We start from the raw sequence: 25,856 nt of genomic DNA, 5'->3' as shown, positions 1-25,856 counted from the left end.
AGAGAAACGACACACCCTATTACTCAACTTTATAAACAAACCAACCTGTTTGCACCTGCCCCTTGTATGCAAATGGATTTCGTTCATGTGTGACACGTGCAAACATGCGCGCACACACACGCACACTCATGATTCGTCTACTGTACCCAGAGGTTAAGACTCTTAATGAGTTTTAATTTGAATCAATTCATCTATCGATGATAATGATGATGATAATGATGAACTGATCTTTGCAGATGTAATGAATAATAAAGTACTGCAATACTATGTTTTTGATGTATCCTTAAGTATATTATTCCAACAATAACAATTCTGTCCTTTACTCACCCTCGTGTAGCTCCAAACCTGTATGACTTTCATAAAATATATGAGAAAAGGAGTTTTTTTGTTTCTGTAATGAAAAACACTTTTTCAAAATGATCTTTTGTCTTCCACAGAGAAATAGTCGTCTTGGTTTAGAATGACATGAGGGTGAATAAATGATGACAGAATTGGGGTGAACTATCCTTTAATCACTTTCAGTGTTGTTGACATTAAACCTGCTGTGACGTCTGAGGAGTTGATTTTTGATATGAGAGCTACAGCGGAAGGTATTATTATTATTTAAAAGTGATTTTGACATACCGTACTTTCACTTTCTTTTAGGCCCACCTCAAGCTGTTGCAACATAGTTTGAAGTAAACTGTTTACTGTCAAACCTATTCATTTGAAAGGGTTGTCCACATACCTACAATCACCTTGTGTTTGTGTATGTATAATAGTATAAACACACCAGTCAAAATATTGGATACACCTATTCATTATACTTAGATTTTTTTTAAAACAATAGTAAGTTCATCAAAACTATGAAATGGAAGTATGGGAATTATGAAGTGACAGTTGAACTGTTAAAGTGTAGCTTTGAAGTTTCCACCCTTTGCATAGATTACAGCTTTGCACACTAGATTTTCATGTGCTGTATCCTGGGATGACTTTAAAAACAGTATTGTAGAGGTTCTCTTATGTGTTGTCTTTTGGCTTTTTCATCACTTTTGAGTAAAACTCCTTAGTTTTGCAAAGGAATCTCTTTGTCCACAAAGCCTCAAGGTTTGAATTATAAATATGTATTAATATAATATCAGCCCAAGCAAACTGACACATAGGGCCAGAGTTACTAACAACTTGCGCCAGTTGGCGTTAAAATAGTACTGTCAGGATTTACTAAAGATGAAGAATTAGTGCTGAAAAGGTGTGGACACAAGTTATTTTTGAACCTGACCTTATTGAATATGCATTTGTAGGAGTTTCCCTTTCAGATGCAAAATTTATGGAAGTAGAATATTAAAATGAATCCTGCAATGTTTGCGCACCTTAAATTACTGGTGTTTGCACTATTATTTGACACCCAAAAAAGAATGATTTAAAGCAGGCGGTAATTTGCACAACTCTTGGTAGATTGCACCGGTCATTATGGAAATAATCTGGTTGCATCTGTGGCCTTTTAATGTGCGGACTCAGTAAATCATACACGTAATTTTCCAGTCCCATCGTCACTTTTAAGGAATTGCGTTTTAATGCTAATTTGCACAGTGTAAATGTGACCCATGCAGGCAAAATGAGTCGGAATAAAATGAGTTCATTTTGAAGGCATTTTAATGAGAATGAAAATAAAAAGATGTATGTCTTGTTGGAATCGGACAAAAATTTACTGCCCAACAGCTGTTTAAAGGTGATAGAGTCAGCAAAGTTAATTTTGAGAAAAATCGAGTTAAAGTTTCCTGAAGATTCTAAATTAAAATTACCAAGCAACGTTGCATATTTTCCTCCAGTTCTTTTGTTAATAATCATTACTATATTGTTAATCACAATTTAGATATTTATTTTGTTATTCTTTGTTGTTTAAAATAAGAACAAAGATGCAAATAACCAGTAGTTTAATCAAGAGCAGCTAGTGATTCTGTCTTAATGTTCGTGTGAATCTCGCCAAGACATATTTCGCAATAATGTAAATTGAGATTGCGCACTCTCGGAGAGGCACGTCTTATGCACATGCTTTGCAAATGTCAGTCAGTGCGATCATTTTGTTTTCATCAGCATGGGTTTGAAAAATCATATTTCACTGGTTTGGACTCGATATGTTTTTCACAGCTGAAATGCTGCACTTTACAATAGACCTACAACTTGTGCTGAGAAACAGCAGCAGCTGTCCAGAAGTGAGCAGAGAAAAAAGGTACTCTCAGAAAATGTACAAATAAAGATCATTTTATGATGTTTAATTACTATTTGGAGCATTTGGGTTTGCTAGAGGAGTGCTTGATGAACAAATTTTTGTGAAAACCTCACATTTTTCACTACTTTTGCCTGTAGCTCAAAATGAGACATTCATTCCGACTCATTTTTGCCAGCACGGGTCACATATTTTCTCTGGTCTTGCTCTTTAATATGACACTGAATTACAGTTGTGAGGTACTTAGCCTATTCACCCAGCATCCTCTGCAAAAGACAAAACAAAACAGAAATAGTCCACTCGCTCACTATTGTGCTTATTTAAGATGCTAGACCCTATATGCATCCATTTCAGATTCATTGTTTCTATGGGACCGAGCAGGTTTTGAGAGTCGATACCCTACCCAGTGCCCCCCCTTTGACATGCTATATATGTGAGTATTCTCTCATGTATTCTGCTGTTCTGTATCTCTGCTGTATCGGTGGGGGGGTGGGGGGCGGCGTATTAAGAGGTAACCAAACTCCTCCATCTAATGCGTCCCTGCAGCCTTTTGATCCACTTTCAAGTCTCTCACCTACCAAATTAAAAGCTGACGTCTTGCTTTTAGGAATAGATCTTTGGCGTAGTGTTTGTCTTGCAGATACAGAGATGGCATGGGGAGATTGTAAACAGGGTTTCAGGCTCCATATGCCAGACAGCTGATTGTAAAAAGCCGACACTTAATCCTGCTACCGTGTGCTTCATCCGTCAGCTCAGACCCCCCCGGCGCGAGTGAGGCTGGAAGCGTCTCCTCAGACTGCCAGATGATGACCTGGTCTGGACCAGAGACTTTAATCTCCAGGAGATTAACGGTTGTAGCTTTGTGCGGCCGTGGCTGCGGAGGGGGACACAGTATGTGCCTGTAGCACTGAGGTTCCTCTCGTTTGGCTGGCCTTGTTGCTCACGGGTGTCACCGTAACTGTTACTCATGGACTAGATATGCTAGGATGGTTTATTATTAGCGGTTCTACCCCAATCGGTCATTGGAGGAAGGTCTGAGGGGCAAAAATAAAGAGGTAACCACCCTGAGCTTGTCTGCGTGCTGTTTACAGGGATATTTTAGACCTGGAAGAGCTCACATATTTACCGCCAGAGGTTGAGCGACCTTGCCATTTGGCATAGAGGAGCAAAGCAGATACAGACAGAAGGAGAGGAGGAGAAGCGAACGGCTGTACGGATAGGAGGACGGTCTGACAGAGAGGGGAAGAGACAGAGACTCAGCCCCAGAGGAGGAGCTGCTGTCCCGGGGCTGGTCCCTGTGCTACAGCGGCTCACTCTCTGTGTGTTTACTCCGCTTCTCGTGCCGTAATGAAGTCTCGTGGAGAGGCTGTGGGCTGGAGAGAAGTTCGAGGAATCTGCAGAGGTTTCTGGTCCCCCTGTGAGGCGCAGGCTGCCTGCTGGAGAGGGGGATTCATCTGAAGACCACAAACACTCGCTGGCTGAGTGTTCATTTTAACGGACAGAACTTTTTCTTAATTTTGTACTTCAAACCACAGCAAAAGGACCACCAAGATGAGTCGATGGCTCAAATGCACCTCGATGTACTTTGTAGGTATCAAGATTCTCAGCTAGTACTTTTCCCTTAAACTTTGCTGTGCTGTCAGTTCTTTTTGTCTTATGTATGCAAAGGTTGGAGGAAGAGACGCTGATATTTAGTTAAGTGTGTGCGTGTGTGTGTGTTTTGAACTGCTTGAGTGTGGGAGAATGTCTTATAGCCTTCACCATAAATTCAAGGAATCCTGAAGGATTCTCCTGGAGAGTGAACTGTTGCCTCAGACCTTTGCAGCTTTGACGTCTTTTGAAAAGCTTGTGTGAACTTGTATGACCATGTCAGGCTTAAAGCATCTTTTGTTAATGCAAAAGCTTTTCTTTTTTTTCATTGAGCAATGTGTATTAAATCCATTTCTTCAGGTGTTATTTTGGTTCATAAGTTATTTAGCGTAGTTATGTATTTATGACATGTATTTTATTTTGAATACATTTAGATTCAACATTAAAATATTTCCTTTTCTGTTTCAATACCTAGAAAACCTATTTTTCTCAATGCAAAGCTATTTTTGTCCAATTTAAGTGAGAAGAGCTGTCCTTGTTGTTTTGTGAAGACTTCAAGCCTTTCATATCCTGTTGTGCTTTTGAATGTTTGAATACATGGTGTACTCGAATTGTTAACATTCCTTCACTCAGCTAATTACACTTATGATCAGCACCCTTATCATTAGGGGAGTCATGAACAATAGATCTCACCTCAGCAGCTTTATTGAACGTGACACTGCTGTCATTGTGTACATGCTGATGTTATGAGTGTTCTGATCTCTCTGTCTCTCCCTCTCTCTGTCCTTTAGAACACAGACTGGAATAAGTATGATGACAGGCTGATGAAGGCAGTGGAGAGGAGGGAGGTGGACAAGGTCGCGGCAGTGCTCGGCAAGAAGGGCATCATCCCCACCAAACTTGATGTGGAAGGCCGCTCTGCGTAAGTTTCCCTGTCAATAGGAATAAGGGCTGGGCATTGTTTAAAAATTTTCAACTTTGACTTCAGTACTGGTTCCTGAACAATACTTTTCACTACCAGTTTTATCAAGATTACATTACCTCAAAAAAACCCTTGGTTTTATTTTTTTAGTTTGTTGACTTTTTTTTTTTTTTTTAACACTCAAAGACTGAGCCACTGCACAAAGAAACATAAAAGCGTAAAGGAACACAATGTAACCAACACAATAAATCACTTTAGGATAGTTATAATAAGTTCAAAGTTCAAGGCAGTATGTGAAGCTCACTGCTGCATACTTCAGATCTTTAAATCAATCAGCTGTTCTTTTTCAAAAGAAAAAGTCCCACCACCAGGTTACTGGACTCACTGAGGACAGCATAGATGGAAGTAATCTGTAGTGCTTTATCTCTGTCTGAGTCTTCTCTGTAGTGCTTCTGAGAGTGGTCTCTGTTCTTACTTCAATTGCCATGTCCTCCACAGCAAAGAGCTCCTCGGAAGCAAAAAGCTTTGGCCTCTTCTGTGAACATAAGTAAAGAAAAATATAAAATACCCTTCTCCTGAAAATAAATGGGGTAAAAATAAGATGTCTTTATATTTTCTTACCAGGGTTGCTACTGCAACCTTAATGTATTTTTAGTGTCAATTTAGCTAGCTATCTATAGCCATACATCCAAACAATATCTAACGTTACATAGGTCCTTGATTTTGTGTAGCCAGACCTTCAGACTGACCGCAGAAGGTCTGGGAACCTTGGCCACTTTAGGTGTGTGGAAATATCCCCACAATAACAGAGCGGTGTGTAAAACTCTTGGAAGTATTTTAAAGAGTCTATGCCGCGAACTTCACGCAGTTCACTTACTTTTAAAAATCTAGAATTTGGTTCATCTCGATAAACAAGACAGCTTTCCTCTTCTGTGAGGGGGTTTGGCATCATAGCAACTTTGTTTCCAGGCGAAACGTTAATGCAGTGTCCTAACTACATGCGATATGACACAATAAATGGTATCTTTTCCATGTTAATCTGCATTTTTTTTTTCTTAACTAGCCACTATGGCGATGTCTATTTTAGAAACTATTTCGAGCAACACACAAACTATGACAATTATAATCTCAGGTACTGATTATGTGCTTTATTCAATGTTAAAATTGTCTAATGTGAGTTTGAATGTCATATTGCATGACATTTATAGCCATACTGAAAGTAACAACAGATAGTTTACCTCAGATCTTGAAAATAAATTTAAGCAAACATGTACGTTAAAACTGCGAGCCCAACAAGTGTTTTCCATGACAAAGATGGCATCAATTACTCAGTATGTAGTTTTAATAATGTTAAAAAGATTTAATATTTATGCATTAGATTATAAGGTTGTCCATTTCAGTGGGAGTGCAGTGCACTTCTGCGCTTCTGAATTGCTGTGATTTCTGGTGTGAACAGTCCCAGTCATAGCGCCTTCATCAGTAGTTTTGGAGGAGGACTTGTGTAGTGGGCCTGTTGAAGGAGGCTCTGTGGCAGGAGGACGGTGAGAAGATGATCGCACTGATTCGGTCTACTTGTAGTCGAATACGGACTACAAGTAATGTTATACACTGTCAAGTCAATCATTAAATTTGTTGTGTTGCCGATCTTGTCAGCAATCATCTTGTTGCAAATATTGCATCATGTACTGTTGTCGTTGAGCCTGGTTAAATGCCCACACTTTTGATCTTTTCAACATCTTTTATCTCTCATGGGGTTGGGACACTTACAAACTACAGCTTCATGTGTGAGCCACATCTCTGGGCATAACCTAGTGTTTTTCCTTGTTGCCTCACCATTTGGGCACATCAAGCATGCTGCGTGCTTATTGGCTCACTGATGTTGATGAGATTAACCCCTTTGGTATAGAACTTTGGTATCGAATAAGATGTTTTTTGATACGCGATGACATCGAGGCAGTCCGGTCAGTGACTAAAAAGTATCAAACTCGATACCCAGCCCTACTAGGGATGGGTCACCATGGTTGACTAGTCATCCAACAACTGATTAGGCTTTTCGTAAGGTCATCTAGTGTATCTAGATGTTTATTTATTTGTTTAAGAAGGCGTGCAAAGTTCTACAATTCAGAACCCTGCAAACCCTGCGTTCTCTTTTTCTTTGTGTGCGGTCAAAAGTTTAACTTAAGAACATGTCCCTAAGAAACGTGGCCGCTCTTGATGGGATTAACCTGAAACCACCTAATTATACAGTGCATCCTTAAGACCAAAAAATTGATTAGGCGCCATACTAGGTAGTTGAGGAATCCTATTTATTTATGCTGTTGTTAATGCTTTAGTATTTATAGTTTCACTGATAGGTCTTTTTTGTCCAATCTGGACTGAAGCATTTGTGCCTGACCAAAAATTTGAGTAAAAATGGGAAAACATGTTGTGGTTGGAGATGCTTGACCCAGAACAGACCAGAAGAGTTCAGAACAGCCTGTGCCTCCTGGCCTGGAAGTAGGATTTCAGTGAGTAAATCTGTGCTTGTGTACACTGACTAAATTTAGAAGCTAGAATTTTTTTTTTTCTCCTTTTTAAACTGTCATGTTAACTGCTTACTTAATCTTTTTTTGAAAGCTCCAAGTCCAGAGAGCTTTACATGATGCCTTTTTATTTTAGGGATAAATGCAGGAAAAGTATTTTTGGGGTCAGAGGTGAATCGTTGTACTAGTTACTTAATATCACTGATTGATGTTCCACATTATTATTACATGGCCACAGAGTAGACTCCAATACTGCTGGATCAACTGTGTCTTTTCCTGTTTTAGAAAGCCTAGTTGGCCTCCCATCAATCCTTGATGTTTTTACTGCCTTGACAGGGTCTATGTAGGGCATACACAGACACATTTCAGCTTGATTTAACCACAGCTTTGTTTTATTCCCTCGTTTAAAGCCATAAGGTTCCCCTTTGGGTATTTTTGTCATAGTGTGAGATTCTTCTTGCCCTGTTGGGTGGAGAAGTGCTTGACTTGTAATAAGGTGCTAGAATTTCTCAGGACTAAATCAAGAGCATCGGTCGCCGTCACAGTCGCCGGGTCGGCGTTACAGTGTAACAGAGCTCAATTAATAAACACCAGCCTGTTATATGAAACATGCTTGTGGACGTCAGTGTGCCGTGATGGCTGCCAAATGACCTGAACATCAGGCTATGCAGCCTTTTTATGCATAGTTGAGTGGAATACAGAGGTCAAATGTTGACTTTGGATTTGTGGGAATCCTTTGTTCATATATAGCAGGACCCCACATGCAGATTGCATCTCCAGCCTGTTATTTCCCTTACTGGTCAGAATAGCTCACAGGGAGTGCAGACCACAGGGCTTGTAGGGTGTAATCCAGTAGTTTGAGTGGGTAAATTGGTAACCTGCATTAGGGCAGCATTTTAGCCTTGTGGGCAGATGGAAATGTGCAGATTTCTGTGTTTCTATCTTTAAATCAGAGTATGGAATGAAATACACCTGCTTGATGGAGCTTGCTAATAGATGGTTAGCTCACAAAAAACACAGACTAAGCTTTCCTGGTGTGGCAGTAAGCTTTTGTTTCTTTAACACACCCGTTTTTTTTTTAAATGGATGCAAACACGGTTTGTAATTAACACTTGGCAAATGCCAGATGGTAGTACAATTTTGTTTAGTGAATAAGTAGGCCAGTATCTTTGATAGGAACTGAAACATAATGTGGGTCCTTGCACCACAAAAACAGACTTAGGTAGCATGGATATATTTGAAGCAATAGCCAAAAATACATAGTATGGGTCAAAATTATAAATCTTTCTTTAATGCCAAAATCATTTGGATATTAAGTAAAGCTTAAGTTCCGTGAAGATACTTTGTAAACTTCCTACCGTAAATATATCAAAACCTAATTTTTATTAGTAATATGCATTGCTAAGAATTTGTTTTGGACACCCTCAGATTCCAGATTTTCAAATAGTTGTATGGTTTGTTAGTATAGGACGATATTTGGCCGAGATGCATCAATGGAAAGCGTATTTATTCAGCGTTTCATGTGTATTTTTATCAATAAAATTATTCTTATGACTACTTTTGTGGTCCAGGGTCCCATACATGATTTAAATCAAATTGCAAGAATGAAAATAAGACCCTCACCGATGTCAGTGAAGTGTAAGTCTATTAATAGCTCACACAGTTTCTAAGAACTTTTACCTCAGTTTACCAGTGACACACTATAACCTGTCTTGTTTGTCAAAGATTTAAAAGAAAAACAGATAAATAATTCCAAAAGGAAAATATATTTATATATTTGTTTGTTTATTTGTTGGATTTTTGCCTTTTACCAGTTAGAACAGTGAGAGGAAGTGAGAAGTGAGAGGAAAGCTGAGTAGACCTGGGACTTAACCCTGGCAAGCACTCAAAACACTTTTGTTATTGTTAATTAAAACTATTACCAATTTTTTTCAGTAATTTAATTGAAATAAAGATGAAATATAAACATTAAATGGAAAAACTTTAAACCTAAAAAAATTACTAAAATTAAAAGTGAAAAATAGAAATATTTAAAGAAAAACAAAACATATGTCATGTGGCATGGCGCTGTTTAGCTTCACAGACCTTTTCCGTTCTGTCTACAAAATGCTTGACTAGTAAAAAATAATTATGATTAGTAAAGTTTTTTTCAATTTGTTTTCCATTAAAAGATGGGATTGAAAGTTAATTTTAGACCCTGAATACACAAAAAGAATCTTTTGAACTTTTAAAGAAATTTCTGAGCTACTTAAAAGCCTCTTGCTGCAGCAAAATATCAAGTAAGAAAAGGTCTTGCGTTCAATACAGTATTGATATTCCTAATGCATTCCACTCTTATCAGATTCTCAGATGCATTGAAATGGCTTTCGCTGATCTGCAGAGACTCTAGTGATGGACTGGTACAGCATGCAAAAGTCTTGTTTTGAATTCAAACTGACCCCCCATCCCACCTCTCTAGCACCTCTAAAAATACATAATGTATCTTGAAGCCACAGATATGTGAGTCAGCCAAGGAGTTGGAGCCAAGCTAGAATGACATGTCTGGGTCTTCATGACCATCTGAGCCTTTCAGTCTCCTCTAATGAGGGTCACTTAACGTTATAACAGTCACCTTATTTCCATGTACCTAATAAAATGTTATTGCATAGAGTCGTTTTTAGTTATGAGGTCCTATTTGGGGGAACTTGCAAAAGCAATGAGCTGTAGCTCCCTTTTGGCCTCCCTGGAAATTGTTTTAACCTTATATTTAGGTTTAAAAACATCAGTTTGTAATAGTGAAACGATGTTTTGATGACTTACAAAATGACTATAATGTACCTGATGTTGTATGAATTTTCATAAAAACAAAGTTTCAGAAAGTGATATACACTAAGGATTGTGATGAATCGCCACATTGCTGAAACAGTATTGGGACATATTCTCTGTTCTGAATTCTAACTAACAAATAGCCACCTATCAATCACTCCATGGGTGGTTGTTTGGGACAGTGTGTGGTAGGGCTACACGATATTGGGAAAATATGCGATATTGGTGTTGAATATTGCGATAACGATATTTCTTGAGATATTACATTTCCCTAGAGAAATGCTTTAATAATTATTATTGTTATTATTATCTATTTTTTAAAATCTTTTATATACGTAATGATGATGCTAAAATAAACAGGTAATAGATATTCTTCTGTCATCCGAATTAAATCTAGTTCAGGCTAAAAAAAAATTGTCAAGGAAGTTTTGACTTTAAAACACTATGAATGACTTAACTCGGCAGATATTCTGATTTCTGGTTTGCTGTTACCATAGACCTGCAAACACAAAATGAATTGCTTTGAAACATTACTTTTTATTTACATGTAAGAGCATCTTAGGAGCACCCAATTTCTTTTTAGTAATGCACCAATCTTGATTCTTCATGGCGGATTCCAATTGCCAGGCAAATCAAATGGGCTGTTTCTGAAAACCTCAGAATCAATTTTTTTTTTTTTTAAATTACAGTATAAATAACAAAAAAATAGACAATAAATGCAGCCATATTCAAAGTAGACTACTCTTTCAATATTCAAAGTGCAAATAGAGACCGATATTTTTTTTTTTTTTTTTTTTTTTTTTAAGTATGATACAGAGTTATAGACAAATTTACAACTTATAGCCCACATTCTAACAACAGCCTAGATATTTTATCTAGCCTAATTTGCGTGCATTGGGGAGTCGCTCTCTAAACGTGGGGTATTAAAATTGCTTTTAAATGTGCGTAGCCTACGCGTTTTGCTTTTGGTTTCGTTTTAAGGATCGCGTGAAACTTTCGGCAGTGCATAGCATGCACTCTGCAATACAAGAGATTATTTTAACAAACCACTTGAAAGTCAGAGGACACCAACAGGATTTTGAAAAGCGTGTCCCCAGTGGAAAATACTCCCCTTCGTGAGTGGAACTCGGCCCCTGAGTTATCTTCTGATGTGAATGAATGCCGCGTTGTACAGAACCTTTTTACTGTCCACAATCAAAAATCGTCATACCACACACCCCTAATTGCAATACAGTTTGTGCAAATCCGGAACAGAGGTTTCAGAAAAAAAACGTCCGGTTCCTAGTTCAGCGGTGCGCATCGTCAGTGACAGGAAGACGGCTAATATCTCAAATCTTCATTAAAGGTAACAATAAAGATTAAGTTTAAATGGTTATGTAATGTTGGAGAGAACGGCGAACGCATCAGCTCATAGCAGTCTGTGCAGTAGTTAGGTTAGCAAAAGTTTTGTAAAGAAATGAAACTAGGTCGCACCACAACAATTTCTCGCACTCGCACAAATGCTCCCAAATATAATTTGAGGTTGTGCAGATTAAATTTTGGGAGCATAAACGGTGGCAATTGATTCCTGTACAGTTCTTTTTAGGCAAAAGTTCAGCGCTGCTGTCATTTTCTCCATTCATACTCCTGCCGTATTTATTTTTCATTCTCTGCTCTGAGCCACCAGGTTCACCTGTTCGCCCGTTCTAGCCAATAGCATTATAGAACCTACTTGGGAGGCGGGTATAAAGATAGTAAGCCCCCATCTGTTTGGTCAAATGAGGACAACCTATGCATGCAACGCACAAATGTTTGGCACATAAATTAAATGTCAATTATCGCAACTCTCTGCAATACTGATATCGCGTATACTAATATCGCAATAATGATAATTTTACGATATATCGTGCAGCCCTAGTGTGTGGAGTTATCCACAATTTCACACGTTAAGCTTCAGGTCAAAGGCCTGTCTGCATGTTTGGCTTTTCACCATCAACACTGTTTAAAATAACACTTTCCAAACACAGGTGAAATCTGCACATTTCTCTTTACAACATGTCTCAGAGGACATTCTCACCTCTGAGCTTAAAGTGTTGATTGTGATCAATTCTGCATCTTGCATATGAAGAAAGAAGTGAATGTGAATTCATTAAATATGTACATTATCTTGGCCATCATTTTGATAATGGAAGTATGTTTATGTGAGATATGAATAAAAAGCATGCTTATGGAATGTAAAGTAAGAAGTTTCGCGTGCAGATGCATTTAAGCGAGAGAGAGAGAGTTTCTCTTGATGGTAGTCCTTTCCTCCTCTAGAATGCTGATGATGGTGGTAAGAGCAGGCATCAATTTTCAGCACGCACTTGTCACAACTTTAACCCTTTCTTCTATTTTTGTTCTTTTCTCTCTGTCTCTTACTCTTCAGGTTCCATCTTGCTGCCTCCAGAGGACATCTTGACTGCCTGAATCTCATTCTTAATCATGGTGTGGATGTCACAGCCACAGATGCCACAGGTGAGGACTTTGCTCTAGATGGGCGAGTTTGAATACCAGGGAACTCGTATAATGAGAAAATATATTCCTTAAATTATCTTATCCTCTAAATGTAATTTTGTGTAAATTGTGTAAAACTGTCTGTTCAGCCTCCTTAAAGGAAAGGTTCACTTCCAGAATAGAAATTTCCTGATGATTTACTCATCGCCATGTCATCCAAGATGTCTTTCTTTCTTAAGTCGCAAAGAAATAAAGGTTTTTGAGTAAAACATTCTAGGGTTTTTCTCCATATAGTGCACTTCAATGGGAGCCAATGGGTTAAAGGTCCAAACTGCAGTTTCAATGTAACTCTGCACGGTCCCAGCTGAGGAATAGTCTTATCTAGTGAAACGATTTGGTCATTTTGTAAAAAAAAAAAAAAAAAATGTATACTCTAGCTCTGCGATGCATTACGTAAGCATGTCGGAAAGGTCACACTTTGCTAGACAAGACCCTTATTTCTCGGCTGGGGTCGTGTAGAGCCATTTGAAGCTGCATTGAAACTCCAATTTAGATCTTCAACCTGTTGATCCTTATTAAAGTCCACTATATGGAGAAAAAACCTTGAATGTTTTTCTCAAAAATCCAATTTCTATGCAACAGAGTACAGAAAGACATGAACATCTTGGATCACTTTGGGGTGATATACTAATCGGGACATTTTAATTCTGGAAGTAAACTTATCTTAAACGAATAGTGTACCCCAAAAAAATGTACTCTGTCATGTTGTTCCAACTTCCAAACCAATAATTTCCAAATTGAGGAACAGAAATGGCTCAGGATTTTTTAAAGATACCTTTTGGAATGGCTTTTTTGGTTGAACTATGGTTGAATGGTTTATTGGTTGAAACATCTCTGTAAATGTAAATGTAAATGATATAGCCACGCGTTCTTCATCAGAGAGTGAGTTTTTCTGGCGAACCTTTGTAAGAACAATTTTATGTGAAATTGGAATAGATGTGGTGCCTTTTTTTTTAGACTCTCACTAGACTAGACTCTTGACATCGGTCTCTACTGGTTATGATTGGTTAATCTAAAAGACTTTTGTTATCTAATGGCTTCTATTGATTTGTTGTTTTGTTCCTGTAGGAAAAAATGCCTTACACCTGGCAGCCAGAAATGCCCAGTCACTGTGCGTGCAAAAACTACTCCAGGTAAAACTGCTTTTTACAGTCAACACAGTTGTAAGGAGAAGTGTTCTCGCTGTGTTTTTGAACTCTTTTCTTTTAAAGCCAGTCAATTTCTGCTCTATTGTATCCTCTTTTTGATGTGAAGGAAAGGCATTGAATCAGATTTTCGAAGAGTATATATGAGGTCTTTTGAGGACTGTGATGAGTTGAACTTCAGAAAGATAATTATTTATGGCCTCCATTGTAAGGCTCTGCCGATACAATCTTGTATCAATGTGTCCTTGTTTTCTCATTATATTTGGTCAATACTTCTATTTTTCTAGTTATATTTATGATTTTTGAGTTGTATCATTCCCTGAAGTTCAATTATGCATTTTCTCAACAGTTTTTTCAGCACAGTCAAAGCTGTATCATTGAGATGCAGTGTTGAACAACAGAAAAGGCAAACAACAGAGAAGAGACACTTTATGAATCTCTTATCTGATGTTTCTCTGAATTTCTTCTCTATCACATATTTGCAATCTAGTTTTATAGTTTTATGGCAATTTGATGAATCATGTTGAATTATAATGTACAATTCAGAAGTTTAGGGTTGATAAGATTTTTAATGTTTTTGAAGTCTCTCATGTATCCCAAGTGTATTTATTTCATCAAAATATACAGCTGGTGTCAAAAGTTTACATCTGATGCTCCAGAAGGAAAAACCATGCATTAAGAGCTGGGGGATGAAAACATTTGAACAGAATGAAGATGTGTACATTTTTCTTATTTTGCCTGAATATCATATTTTTTCATTTAGTACTGCCCTTCGGAGGCTACAGAAGATTGTTGCATGTTTCCCAGAAGACAAAATAAGTTACATTTACCCTAATCTTCAAATTCAAAGTTTTCACCTTTCGTGTGTTTTTCCTTCTGGAGCATCAGTGAGCATTTGAACCTTCTGTAATAGTTGCATATCAGTCCTTCAGTTGTCCTCAGTGTGAAAAGATGGATCTCAAATTCATACAGTCATTGTTGGAAAGGGTTCACATACACAAAAATGCTGGAAAACCAAATAATTGGTGGGACCTGAAGGATTTTTCTGAGGAACAGCAGGCAGTTTAACTGTTCAGGACAAGCAAGGGATTCATGAACAACTATCACTAAACAAAAAAACAGCTGTGGAGCATTCAGGTATCAACACTGTATTAAAAAACATGAGGATGTAAACTTTTGAACAGGGTAATTTTTATAAGTTAAACAATTATTTTCTTTTGGGGACTATATGTAAACGTCTTTAATGTAAAATATCTTATTCAGGTCAGTACTAAATAAACAATAACATGCTTTTTTTTGTATGGTCCCTTTTATTTTCATTAAAAAAATGAACAATTTACTAATTTAAATTAGGCATTGAAGAGTATGTTTTCTGATTTGTGTACTATATCATAGGCGGATACCAAGCTCTACTTCATTGTCATCTGTGTGTTCAAGAAAGAGCTGCATTTCACAAACAAACAAACAAACAAACAAACAATTTGACCTTTATTGCCTTTATTACTATTGGTAAGCATATTCTAGCCCAAAGGCTCATAAACAAAGTGTAACTAATAAAGCAATGACCTGAGCTCAATTGCATAATGCTGAACCTGACATCCTGATTGTGAGAAAATTATGCTGTTTGAAGGTAAATCGAGCAGAGCTTGTTTACAGACACGCCGCTTAATTTCAATCAATTAATCCACAAACACATTTTGCAAGAGCTCTGTCTCTCTGCCGTCGAGAGTGATGGTGCTCGAGATAATTAAGATAGGAAATGATTCCTATCACTTGCTTGTTGATGACTATGACAACAGCGTCTTTGTCACAGTGACTTGTTTGTGTTAATTACTTTATACCGCAGGGAGCAAAATTAGAAAAATCTGACTCAACTAATTATGCAAAAATGAGTTTTAGTATCTGAAAGCTTGCCTTCGAAATCAGCTAATATAAAGCGTAATCCAACATAATACTCTGCCATGGGTGAGAGTATTTTCGCGGGTGTGTGCAGTGTTGACAGGCTGTCCGTACTGTAACCTGCCGTCTATATTTCTATGCCATCATCATGTGCAATCTGACACTGGCTCCTAGAGCCCATCAGATAGAGTTACGCAGGACACAGTTAGCCAACAGAACCATGTGACCTTGCTACTGGTTTTGGAGGCTGTTGCTAGAGCATAAAAGGTTTTTATAGTGACTGAAGTCAGAGGAGTTGTTTTGTTAGAGGTAGCAAAAAAGAGGTGGAGAAAATATTGGGCTTGAGAAAGTAGGACAGAGAGTGGAATATGGAAAGAGTAAAAGAGATTTTATAAATGAGGGCACAGGGGGTGGTGGGACTGAAGACCACTGAGGCCAGTATCTTAGCAACACTCCTTTGCTTGACCTGGTTTCACTTCTCGGGTTCAGAATCATTTCAAAGCTTCAAACTAGAGTCTCACACATCCATGTCATTCTGGTCTGTTCTTGATTTTTGTGTTCATCTGTTTAGGCGCAGGCAGTCATCATGGATGTTTTCGAAAGTTTAGCCTCATCCTCTGACCTTTTTAAAGCTTAATGGCCATGAAGTGTTTGTGAATGGCGTGACTGTGAGTGTGACGAGTGTTTTGTGTTTCAGCACAATTGCCCAGTGGGAAACGTGGACCTGCAGGGAAGAACAGCCTTGCATGATGCTGGTAAGCAAAAAAGCTTTGTACATTTTGAAGGTTTGCAGTCCTCTTTTCCATCTAACTTGGGGGTTTTCCGCTCCCTCCATTTTCTTGGCTCTTTCTTTCCTTCTTTTTTACTCCCTCCTACAACAAGTGGTAAAGCAGAGATGGAGGGGGGATGGAGGGAAGGGGTAATGGATGAACGCTGAATGTGATTCTTTGAGGCAGCTGCAGTCGTAATCAATAAGATGTAGTTCATGGGTGTATTTTCCTTCCCTCAGAAGGCTTTCATGTAAGATTTAGAGCTCTTGCTCATTGCCCAGTGGAGGTTTTGGATTTTATTTATTCATTTTTTCTTCTTCTTTTTTATTTTTGAGTGTGATGTCAGATGAGTCTACTGAATCTAATTTGCATGCTTGGGGGAAATGTTAAGGAATATTATTATTGTTTGTCTTTTCAGTTATGGCTGGCTGCTCCTCCAGTGTGAAGCTGCTCTGTGACAGCGGGGCATCAGTTAATGCCAGCGACTTTGTGAGTTAATATGTGGCTTGTGGGATATTTAATATCCTGATAACAACTTTATGTCTTCTCTTTCTTTTCACCTGGACAAATGTTCTGTTTTTCTATTTTCTCACAGATGTACTTTATCTTCAAATGTTCTCTCTGATTGGAGGTTTTTATGTCTTTTCTGTTTGAGTTGATGCAAATGTGCACTTTTATGTGTGTGTTTATAGGATGGTCGGACCCCATTGGTGCTTGCCACTCAAATGTGTCATCCACACATCTGTCAGCTGCTGTTAGAACGAGGAAGTGACATCACAATCAGAGACAAACAGAATAAGTAAATGTCACATTCATATTTCTCAGTAGTTGGTTTTATAGTTGGTCTCTTTTCTTGTTTTTCTTGCCCTGCTTTGATTTTATTCAACTACTGAATTTTCAGAGTTTTCTTTAGATTTTATCCACCTTATTTTTGTGTAAGGCTTCCAGTGTCAGATGCTTCCAGCTATTTTAGCTGCTTGATCATGCAATTTGGTATTTATTAGCATAATATTTTAATTTATCATCATAATCGTAAACACAATGGTTTACAGTGTTGGGGAAAGTTACTTTTAAAAGTAATGCATTACAATATTGCGTTACACCTTGAAAAGTAACTAATTGCATTACTTATGGAAAGTAATATTACGTTACTCTTTGTTACTATACGTTCTATTTGTTTTTTTAATAACACAAAACAACAAAAGTTATATTTTTGGCAACTCTAAAGGCCCTTTCACACCAAAATGAATATGCCTCAGAGTGAAGGAAGTGTCTCTGAAAGACTTAAAGGAGAATTTACTTCCAGAACATACATTTACTGATAATGTACTTGCCCCCTTGTCATCCAAGATGTTCATGTCTTTCTTTTTTCAGTCATATAGAAATAGTTTTTTGAGAAAAATATTTCAAAATATTTTTCTTAGTGGTGGGCCGTTATCAGCGTTAACGTGCTGCGTTAACGTGAGACTATTATCGCGCGATAAAAAAAATATCGCCGTTAATCTATTCTCAAAGTTGGGCTGGGAGCTGGGTCTAAACTACGCAAGTTATGATGACTTTCACCTTGATATTTTAGCGCGGATGACGTATACAGATCTGGCCATTAAAAATGCGTCTATTTTCACGCGGCAGCCTGCAATTCGGCACGCGTGGGCACGCGTCCTGCCGCAGCGGCTTTTTTAGATTTTTTTACAACGTTGTTGCACTTCATATAATATCCACCAGGTGGCGCAAGGAACAACATTCTGTAGCCAAACACCATGGCCAGCTCTAGGGGGCGTTGGTCACAAATACCAGTACAATAGTTCAATGATTCCTCTTTCCTGAAATTATGGTTCAAACCAATAGCAAAAAGATAGCCTATTCATAAGCAGGTGCAGTTGTATTGTTATTTTGTTTTCTTTCTTTGTTTTCCTGACGAACATTTATTAGACTGCATCGGAAACAGAAATGTTAATTTCGGTTATTTTATTTCTCCAACCGACAACTGACGTAAACCGCTAAATTCGTTTTCAGGGATTAATTATACACAAGCAAGAAGCAGCATAAACATCAGAACCTCACGCGCAGAGCTTATGCACAGAGAAAAACCCAATAAACCTATATATAATAATAAATAAAATAGGCCCACATAAGAAATATATGTTTTTCTTTTCTGAATGAATAATAATTTAACAAATTAATAAGTAGCAAGCCTATATGCAGAATTTTAGGCAATTTCTGTGATGCGCCCTTAAACCAGCATCTTGTTTCCAATTTTTTTTTTTTACAAATAGCCTACACGTTTTTTTTTTGTTTTTTTTTTTTTTATTGTGATTGTACACAAATAACAGAAATATGTAAAATATCATAGTTTTAAGCAATGCCGTACTCTTGAACGAGTATTGTAAGCTGTATCCACTTTATTAAGGGGAAAAAAATCAAGTGATCCTGACGGCGCCGCGGGCAGTTAAATAACTCGACAACTTTCACCTTCAGAATAAAATACATTAGGCTATATATTTCAGCGTTTTAAAGCAACATCAAATTAAGATATGCATGTTTAAGAGGTAGTTCGTCTTTTTCTTTTTCTAAGATACACAATTTTAGATACACTGACAATTAATTTGAGTAGAGACAGATAGAAATGGGAAGGATAAATATAAACTACAGTATTTTTGCGATTTTGGTGCTTAGAAATTTATTCTAAGCGGGCCGCGGGCGAATAATATAGTTAATATAGCGCGGAGCGGGTGGATGCGGAATAAAACCTCGTGGAAGCGGGACTGGAAAAGCACTTTGTTATATCCTATAGACTATTTAGATACTTCATCATCAAGCAAAAATTTATTCATAAGCAGGAGCAGTTTTATTATTATTTTCTTTTATTTTTTTCCTGTTGAACTTTTATTAGACTGCATTGATAATAGAAATGTTAATTTCTGTTTTTTTTTCCAAAGGACAACCGACGCGTTTAGTTATTATTAACGACAAGATTGTGTTAAATTACATTTAAATTGAAACGTGGCTGTGACACATTAATAACAGTTAAATTCGTTTTGAGGGGTTAATTGTACACAAGCAAAAAGCAGCATAAACATCAGAACATCACGGGCAGATCTTATGCACAGAGAAAACCCAAAAAAGCTGTATGTAAAATAAATAAAAATGCCCATATGCGAAATATAAATTTCTTAATGAATAATAATTTAACAAAACGAAATAAAATAAAATTAATAAGTAGCAAGCCTATATGCAGAATTGTAGGCAATTTCTGTGACGCGCCCTTGAACCAGCATCTTGTTTACATTTTTTTTTTTACAAATAGCATACACATCTGTTTTTTCGTTGTGATTGTACACAAATAACAGAAATATGTAAAATAGCATAGTTTTGAGCAATCCCTTACTCTTGAACGAGTATTGTAAGCTGTATCCACTTAATTAAAAGGGGGAAAAAACGTGATCCTGACGGCGCCGCAGGCAGTTAAATAACTGGACCACTTTCACCTTCAGAATAAAATACATTATATATTTCAGCGTTTTAAAGCAACATCAAATTAAGATATGCATGTTAAGATTCTAAGATACACAATTTTAGATACACTGACAATTAATTTGAGTAGAGAGGAATAGAAATGGAGAGGATAAATATAAACTAGTTTTTATAGAGTTAAAAATTAATTAATTTATTTATTAGTATTATTACTATTATTATTTTGATTTGTTTTTGCGATTTTGGTGCTTAGAAATTTATTCTAAGCGGGCAGCGGGCGAATAATATAGTTAATAGCTATAGCGGGAGCGGGTGGATGCGGAATAAAACCTTGTGGAATCGGGACTGGAAAAGCACTTTGTTATATCCTATAGACTATACTTCATCATCAAGCATGGGCGTCGGAAGCAAAATAAATGTGGGTGGGTCCTCCCCCAGAAAAATAAATACTTTAGTATATGCCATTTTCTGTAGTCTGGTGCCTTTTATTTAATGTTTTTACACAATGCAAATACTCCATATTTACAAATATTACAAAAGACGGCTATACTGCAACATTTTCAGTGGCGTAAGTGATAATACGAGTAACATATCGTTTTTGACGCGGGAGACCCGAGTTCGCATCCGCCTTTTGGTGAAATCATTTTCGAAATCGTCTCCCTTTTCACTTATATCATATCGGAAAGGCATTTGTTTATTAGTTAATTAATGAAATAATTGAAAAGTTGAAATAAAGTATCAACTAGGGTTAGGTCACTACCGTAAGTGTATCTGAGCACTATACTGTACTTTTAGGAGTGTTAATAATTAATTTTATTATTATTATTGTTATTATTATTATTATTATTATTATTATTATTGTCTTTAGATTTGTTCTTACATTTTGATGCCGTACATTATTATGACGCACTGCCCATGCAGTTTTTTTTTCTTTTTTCTTAAAAACTAATTGAAGTGAAAGGGAAGAAACCCATGTAGATTTGGCCTAATGTCCATAAATACTAGCCTAGTATTATATCCTAATATAGAAAATAATTTAGACAAATAAACAGAAGGCTCACTTTTCAAAACAATAAAGCTTAGCCTATATGACTGACAACAAATACAATGTTAAGTATCAAAAGTGCTCCAGTGAGTTATGCAATTTTTTTCCACCTTTTTTTCTTTTTCTTTTTTTTTTAAGTGGAAAAGTAGTTCTTCTATTTCGGAGAAGTTCATTAAGTCTGTCTCTTAACAGCTTCCAGTCACGAACTGCGGGTTGAATCTCCGACCAACGATCAGTAAGGTTTTTTTTTTTTTTTTTCATCTTTAAACAGCTCCGATTTACATCATTTTAGCCTGGAACTAGGCTTAAGTCTGTTCTGGGAAACCAAAGGGAAGTGTATTTTTTTTTTTCAGTTTTCTGAAAAGTAGCCGTTAATGAGGCATCAGCGTTAAGCGGCATGCAGTATAAAGAGCGAAATGTTTATGAATGGCAGAGTGGGGGTGGGGTGGGGTGTTGAATGCTGTCTGTTGCCTTGTTGTAATCAACATTTGGAGACTTGGGGGTGCTGGGGGCTGATTCCGACTGCATTCAGTTGCATTTCGAATTCAGCATTCAAATGCATGCCAGGGAGAAGGGGAAAGCTTTCCTCACACGCTCCACTTTTTTCAAAACATTAGTGTCCAACCTGACACGCGGGTCAGTGGATAAACAACCCGAACCCGACCGTTTTCAAATAACCCACCCGCAACTCGGACCGCAGAATAAAAAAAATAAATATTGTACCCGACCCGCCTCCTGACCCGTATGTTTAATACTAAAGTGATTAAGCTGTGGAGATGCTGTCTGAAATATCCCGACATCAGAAATCCATTGGTGTACAAGCTAAAAAATAAAATTAAAATAAAACAATGTGTCCTGTTGTAAAGTCGTTGCCGTATTGTTGTGTATGAAGTTCAGATGTTATTATTTTAAGAAATATATATGTTTTAGGATTCTCCTTATTTTTGTTTTAGACATTACGGAGCCCCTTACGTCACCTGTAGAAGAAAAATAATTAATCCGTGGGGACGGTTTTGCAATTCGTTCCCTCAGTTTATAAACCGTTCTCACGAATTCTTAAACTGTTCCCTCAGTTTAACAACTCGTGCCCACGGATTAACAAACCGTGCGCTCAGATTTTGTAAACCGTACCCTCGGATTTTGAATCCGTACCCACAAATTCATAATCCGTGCGCACGCTTTCGCAATCCGTTCCCACAGTTTGTAAACTGCTCTCACGGATTTGTGGCCCCGCCCCCAAATTCAACCAGGACACCTGTTTATATGCTGGATGCATTGTTTTGCATTTATTAAACTTTATTTCTCAGTAGGCTATATGAGACTATGCAACACTGACAAAACAGAGTTTTTAGCTTTATTTTATATTAATCACCAATAGATTAGCTGCCAAAACATCATGTGTTTTAACCTATTGGTTATAATGTAAAATAAACGATAAAAAGAAGCCTGTTTTGTAAGTGCGGTCATGGTACCAAAATAAAATAATAAGTGAAGAGCGCTGTTCAAACGGCTTTGTTTTATATAATATTTTTCAAAATATAAAATTACCTGAATTAAAAAAAAAAACGAGTTTTGGAGAGGAGAAGGTAAAAAGTAATGTAGCCTAATATATTTCATATTTAATAATTACATTAACAGTGAAGCATGCATCTAACTCTGAGTAAAAAGATTATCATAAAATCACCAAAATGAGTCTGCATGTTAAGAATGAACAAACACATTTGTGCACTCATTTATTTAGCCTATAAATTAAAATAATAATTACTATTTTAAGTATTATGACGTAAACAGCTTATACTGTTTCTACTGATCGGGGCCACAAATCCGTGAGTACAGTTTAAAACCCGTGGGAACGGATTGCTAAAGCGTGCGCAAGGATTATGAATTTGTCGGTACGGATTCAAAATCCGAGGGTACGGTTTACAAAATCTGAGCGCACGGATTGGAAATTCGTGGGTACGGTTTGTTAATCCGTGGGCACGATTTATTAAACCGAGGGAACAGTTTAAGAATTCGTGGGTACGGTTTATAAACTGAGGGAACGAATTGCAAAACCGTCCCCACGGATTAATTATTTTTCTTCTACAGGTGATGTAAGGGGCTCTGTAAGACATCCATCAATTACGGTGAATAAAAAAAAATCCGCGCTGGTGGAAACAAGACTTTCGCTTCTACTTTTGAGACCGGTGTTCTGACGTTTTTCTAAAAAAAAAAAATAAGAATTCAAAATTCAAAATTTATTGTCATAAAAACAGAAGGTGAATATAATTCAAAAATGTTAAGTATTTGCTGATTAAAGAAAACATGAAGGATGCCGCTTAATATTTGGCTTTTACGTGAACTTTAAAGCATATCCCTCATTCCATTTGTTTTCTTTGTTTTGTAATCTTTATATTATTTTCGTGAAATGTATTTTTGCTCAACATGCATTTCTCGTGGCCACGAGTTTAATGAATAAACCAACCTGCGTGACATTAGTAACCCAGGATTATTTGAGATATTTCGTTTTGAGTTAAGAAATTGTTTGCCTATATTAATTGTTATAGAAATTAATACAATATTAAATAATTATACAGGCGATGCTGTATATGCTAATGCTGTCTGTGCGCAATTTCACAAGTGTTTACATGTATTACATGTTGGCCTACTTCAAATTAAATAGCCCTGCAAGAAACATTTCATGCATCCCACAATCTTGTCCATTGACTGACCTTCTTTTTTTCCCATTATATTTGTATTATTCGTTTGTATTCGTTATTTTTTCCTTCATTTTGATCTCGTTACATAACATTCTGAATGTAAATGATACTGTAAAGGTGCTATGACTGGGTTTTTTACTGGAATGCAGTTTAAAGGTTAAATTTAACATATATTGTATTTTATTAAGTCTAACTAATAGACAAATAACTGAAGAGTGAATCATTCACGTAGTTTCATTTGGAAATAATTTATCGTCACACAGTAAAATAGGCCTACATTCCTTCTCTTAACTAAAGAATTGAACATATAAAATATGAATTGAACATATTTTATTTTGTTTAGTCTAATTAACAGACTAGACTATATAAATATTAAACTGTTTTACTGAGAAATGAATCATTCACGTAGTTTCATTTGTAAATGAAAACATCATGTATCGTCACACACGGGGATAAATACAATCAAAAAGTCAAAACGAAATTGGCATAATTGTCAGGCGTTAAAAATAAATAGCCCTAACCAGGTATTGAAATAATAATAACCTATAATAAGAATAAATAATAAGTGATTTAGAGCTATCTACTTTTTTCTTTATTGTGAATCGCTTAACCTAAATAACTTTATATATGCTATTTGGCATATATTTAGCAAATATTGTGAACTACAATTATGCCAATAAAGTTTTGACTTTATGATTGTATTAATGCCCGTGTGTGACCATACGATTTACAAATGGAACGTGAATGATTCACTCGACAATGAAACACTATATAGGTTATAATTAGACTAAAAATGAATATATGCCATATAGTATAATCAAAGCTTTCATGGCATGTCAGCATTTATCATTTAGATTCGGAATGTTAAGAGATCGAAATTAAGGGGGACATACTGAATATAAACGAATAATACATTTATTACAGAAAAAAAGGATCAATTAATGGATAAGACTTAAGGATGCATAAAATGTTTCTTGCAGGGCTATTTAATTTGAAGTACTTATATGTAATAAATTCTTGATAAACTTTTGAATGCTGTCTACATCGCGCACAGACATTCGCATATACAGCATTGCCTATTGTTAATATATAACTTAATATTGCATTAATTTCTATAACAATTAATAAAAACATTTCTTAACTCAAAATAAAAAATATTAATAAACCTATCTCTGATAATCCTGGGTTATGGTTACGCAGGTTTGTTTATGCATTAAACATAAGGATGTCGTTACCTCGACAAAATAATCTTGTGGCCACGACATAATATGACATTCCCAGGAATTAATATCTCGTGGCAATGACAAAAAGTAATATGACGTTCCTAGGAATTCATTTGTGTGGCCACGACAAACATAAGTGAACCGAAGGTGTCCCCTCCAGGTTACCGTACCTTTTAGTTTGCAGCAATGTTTTCAGCCTGCTCCAGTCCAGTGCGTTACATGACTGCCCCCTACTGATCATGTCTTTCCTATGTCATTGTATTTTCCGTGTTCCTTTGGAATACACCGGCGTCACGCGAGACCACTTTACTTCCCGCGCGCATTTTAAATGGCCAGATCTGTACCTAGTCGAATTGCACTGTAGGGGGCGAGATTTATATATATTTTTTTATATATATTTAAAGTCCCTTCTTTGGCTGGGATTGTTTGAGGCCACATTTGAACTGCATTTTGAAAGTTCAAACTCAGGGGACCATAGAAGTCCACTATATGGTTATTTTCTTGACAATTTATATACTTTTTAACCTCAAATGCTCGTCTTTTCTAGCTCTGTGTGTACTCTGTAAACACTGGGTCGTCTTAAACCAGAATACACAAAGTAAACGTGCAAAGAAGATCAAACGTCCTTTACAAAAAAAGGTAACACAGTGATGTAAGACGAGTTGGAGGAAAAAATTAGATGGGAGTTTTCAACATACCTTAACTTGAGTACACTCAAAAAGTTAAAGTATATAAATTTTTTTTTTAAAGAAAATAACCAATATAGATAAGATACTAACCGCTAGATAAGACCCTTCTCGGCTGGGAATGTGTAGACCCCTTTGAAGCCGCATTTAAAAACTGCATTTTGGAAGTTCAAACTCGGGGGCACCATAGAAGTCCACTATTTGAATAGAAATCCTGAAATGTTTTCCCTTAAAAGACAAGTTTTTTATGACTGAAGAAAGAAAGAAAGACATGAACATCTTTGATGACAAGGGGGGTGACTACATTATCTGTACATTTTTGTTCTGGAAGTGAACTT

General features: G+C 36.7%; 1 protein-coding gene across 1 annotated transcript in view; it reads left to right on the top strand.

The window, feature by feature from the left end:
• The first annotated feature begins 3,493 nt into the window (after positions 1-3,493).
• uacab (uveal autoantigen with coiled-coil domains and ankyrin repeats b) overlaps positions 3,494-25,856 on the top strand; it is a 34,563-nt gene continuing 12,200 nt past the window's right edge. Inside the window, exons 1-7 of the mRNA XM_073836546.1 lie at positions 3,494-3,793; positions 4,588-4,718; positions 12,450-12,538; positions 13,646-13,710; positions 16,319-16,376; positions 16,810-16,880; positions 17,084-17,190. Coding sequence (XP_073692647.1) covers positions 3,758-3,793; positions 4,588-4,718; positions 12,450-12,538; positions 13,646-13,710; positions 16,319-16,376; positions 16,810-16,880; positions 17,084-17,190 — 557 coding nt within the window. The 5' untranslated portion in view covers positions 3,494-3,757. The remainder of the gene's footprint in view (positions 3,794-4,587; positions 4,719-12,449; positions 12,539-13,645; positions 13,711-16,318; positions 16,377-16,809; positions 16,881-17,083; positions 17,191-25,856) is intronic.

The sequence above is a fragment of the Garra rufa genome, chromosome 3 (assembly GCF_049309525.1).
Source record: "Garra rufa chromosome 3, GarRuf1.0, whole genome shotgun sequence".
Taxonomy (NCBI): domain Eukaryota; kingdom Metazoa; phylum Chordata; class Actinopteri; order Cypriniformes; family Cyprinidae; genus Garra; species Garra rufa.
Note: the sequence above shows the minus strand (reverse complement) of the source record. Positions and strands in the feature narration are given on the sequence as shown.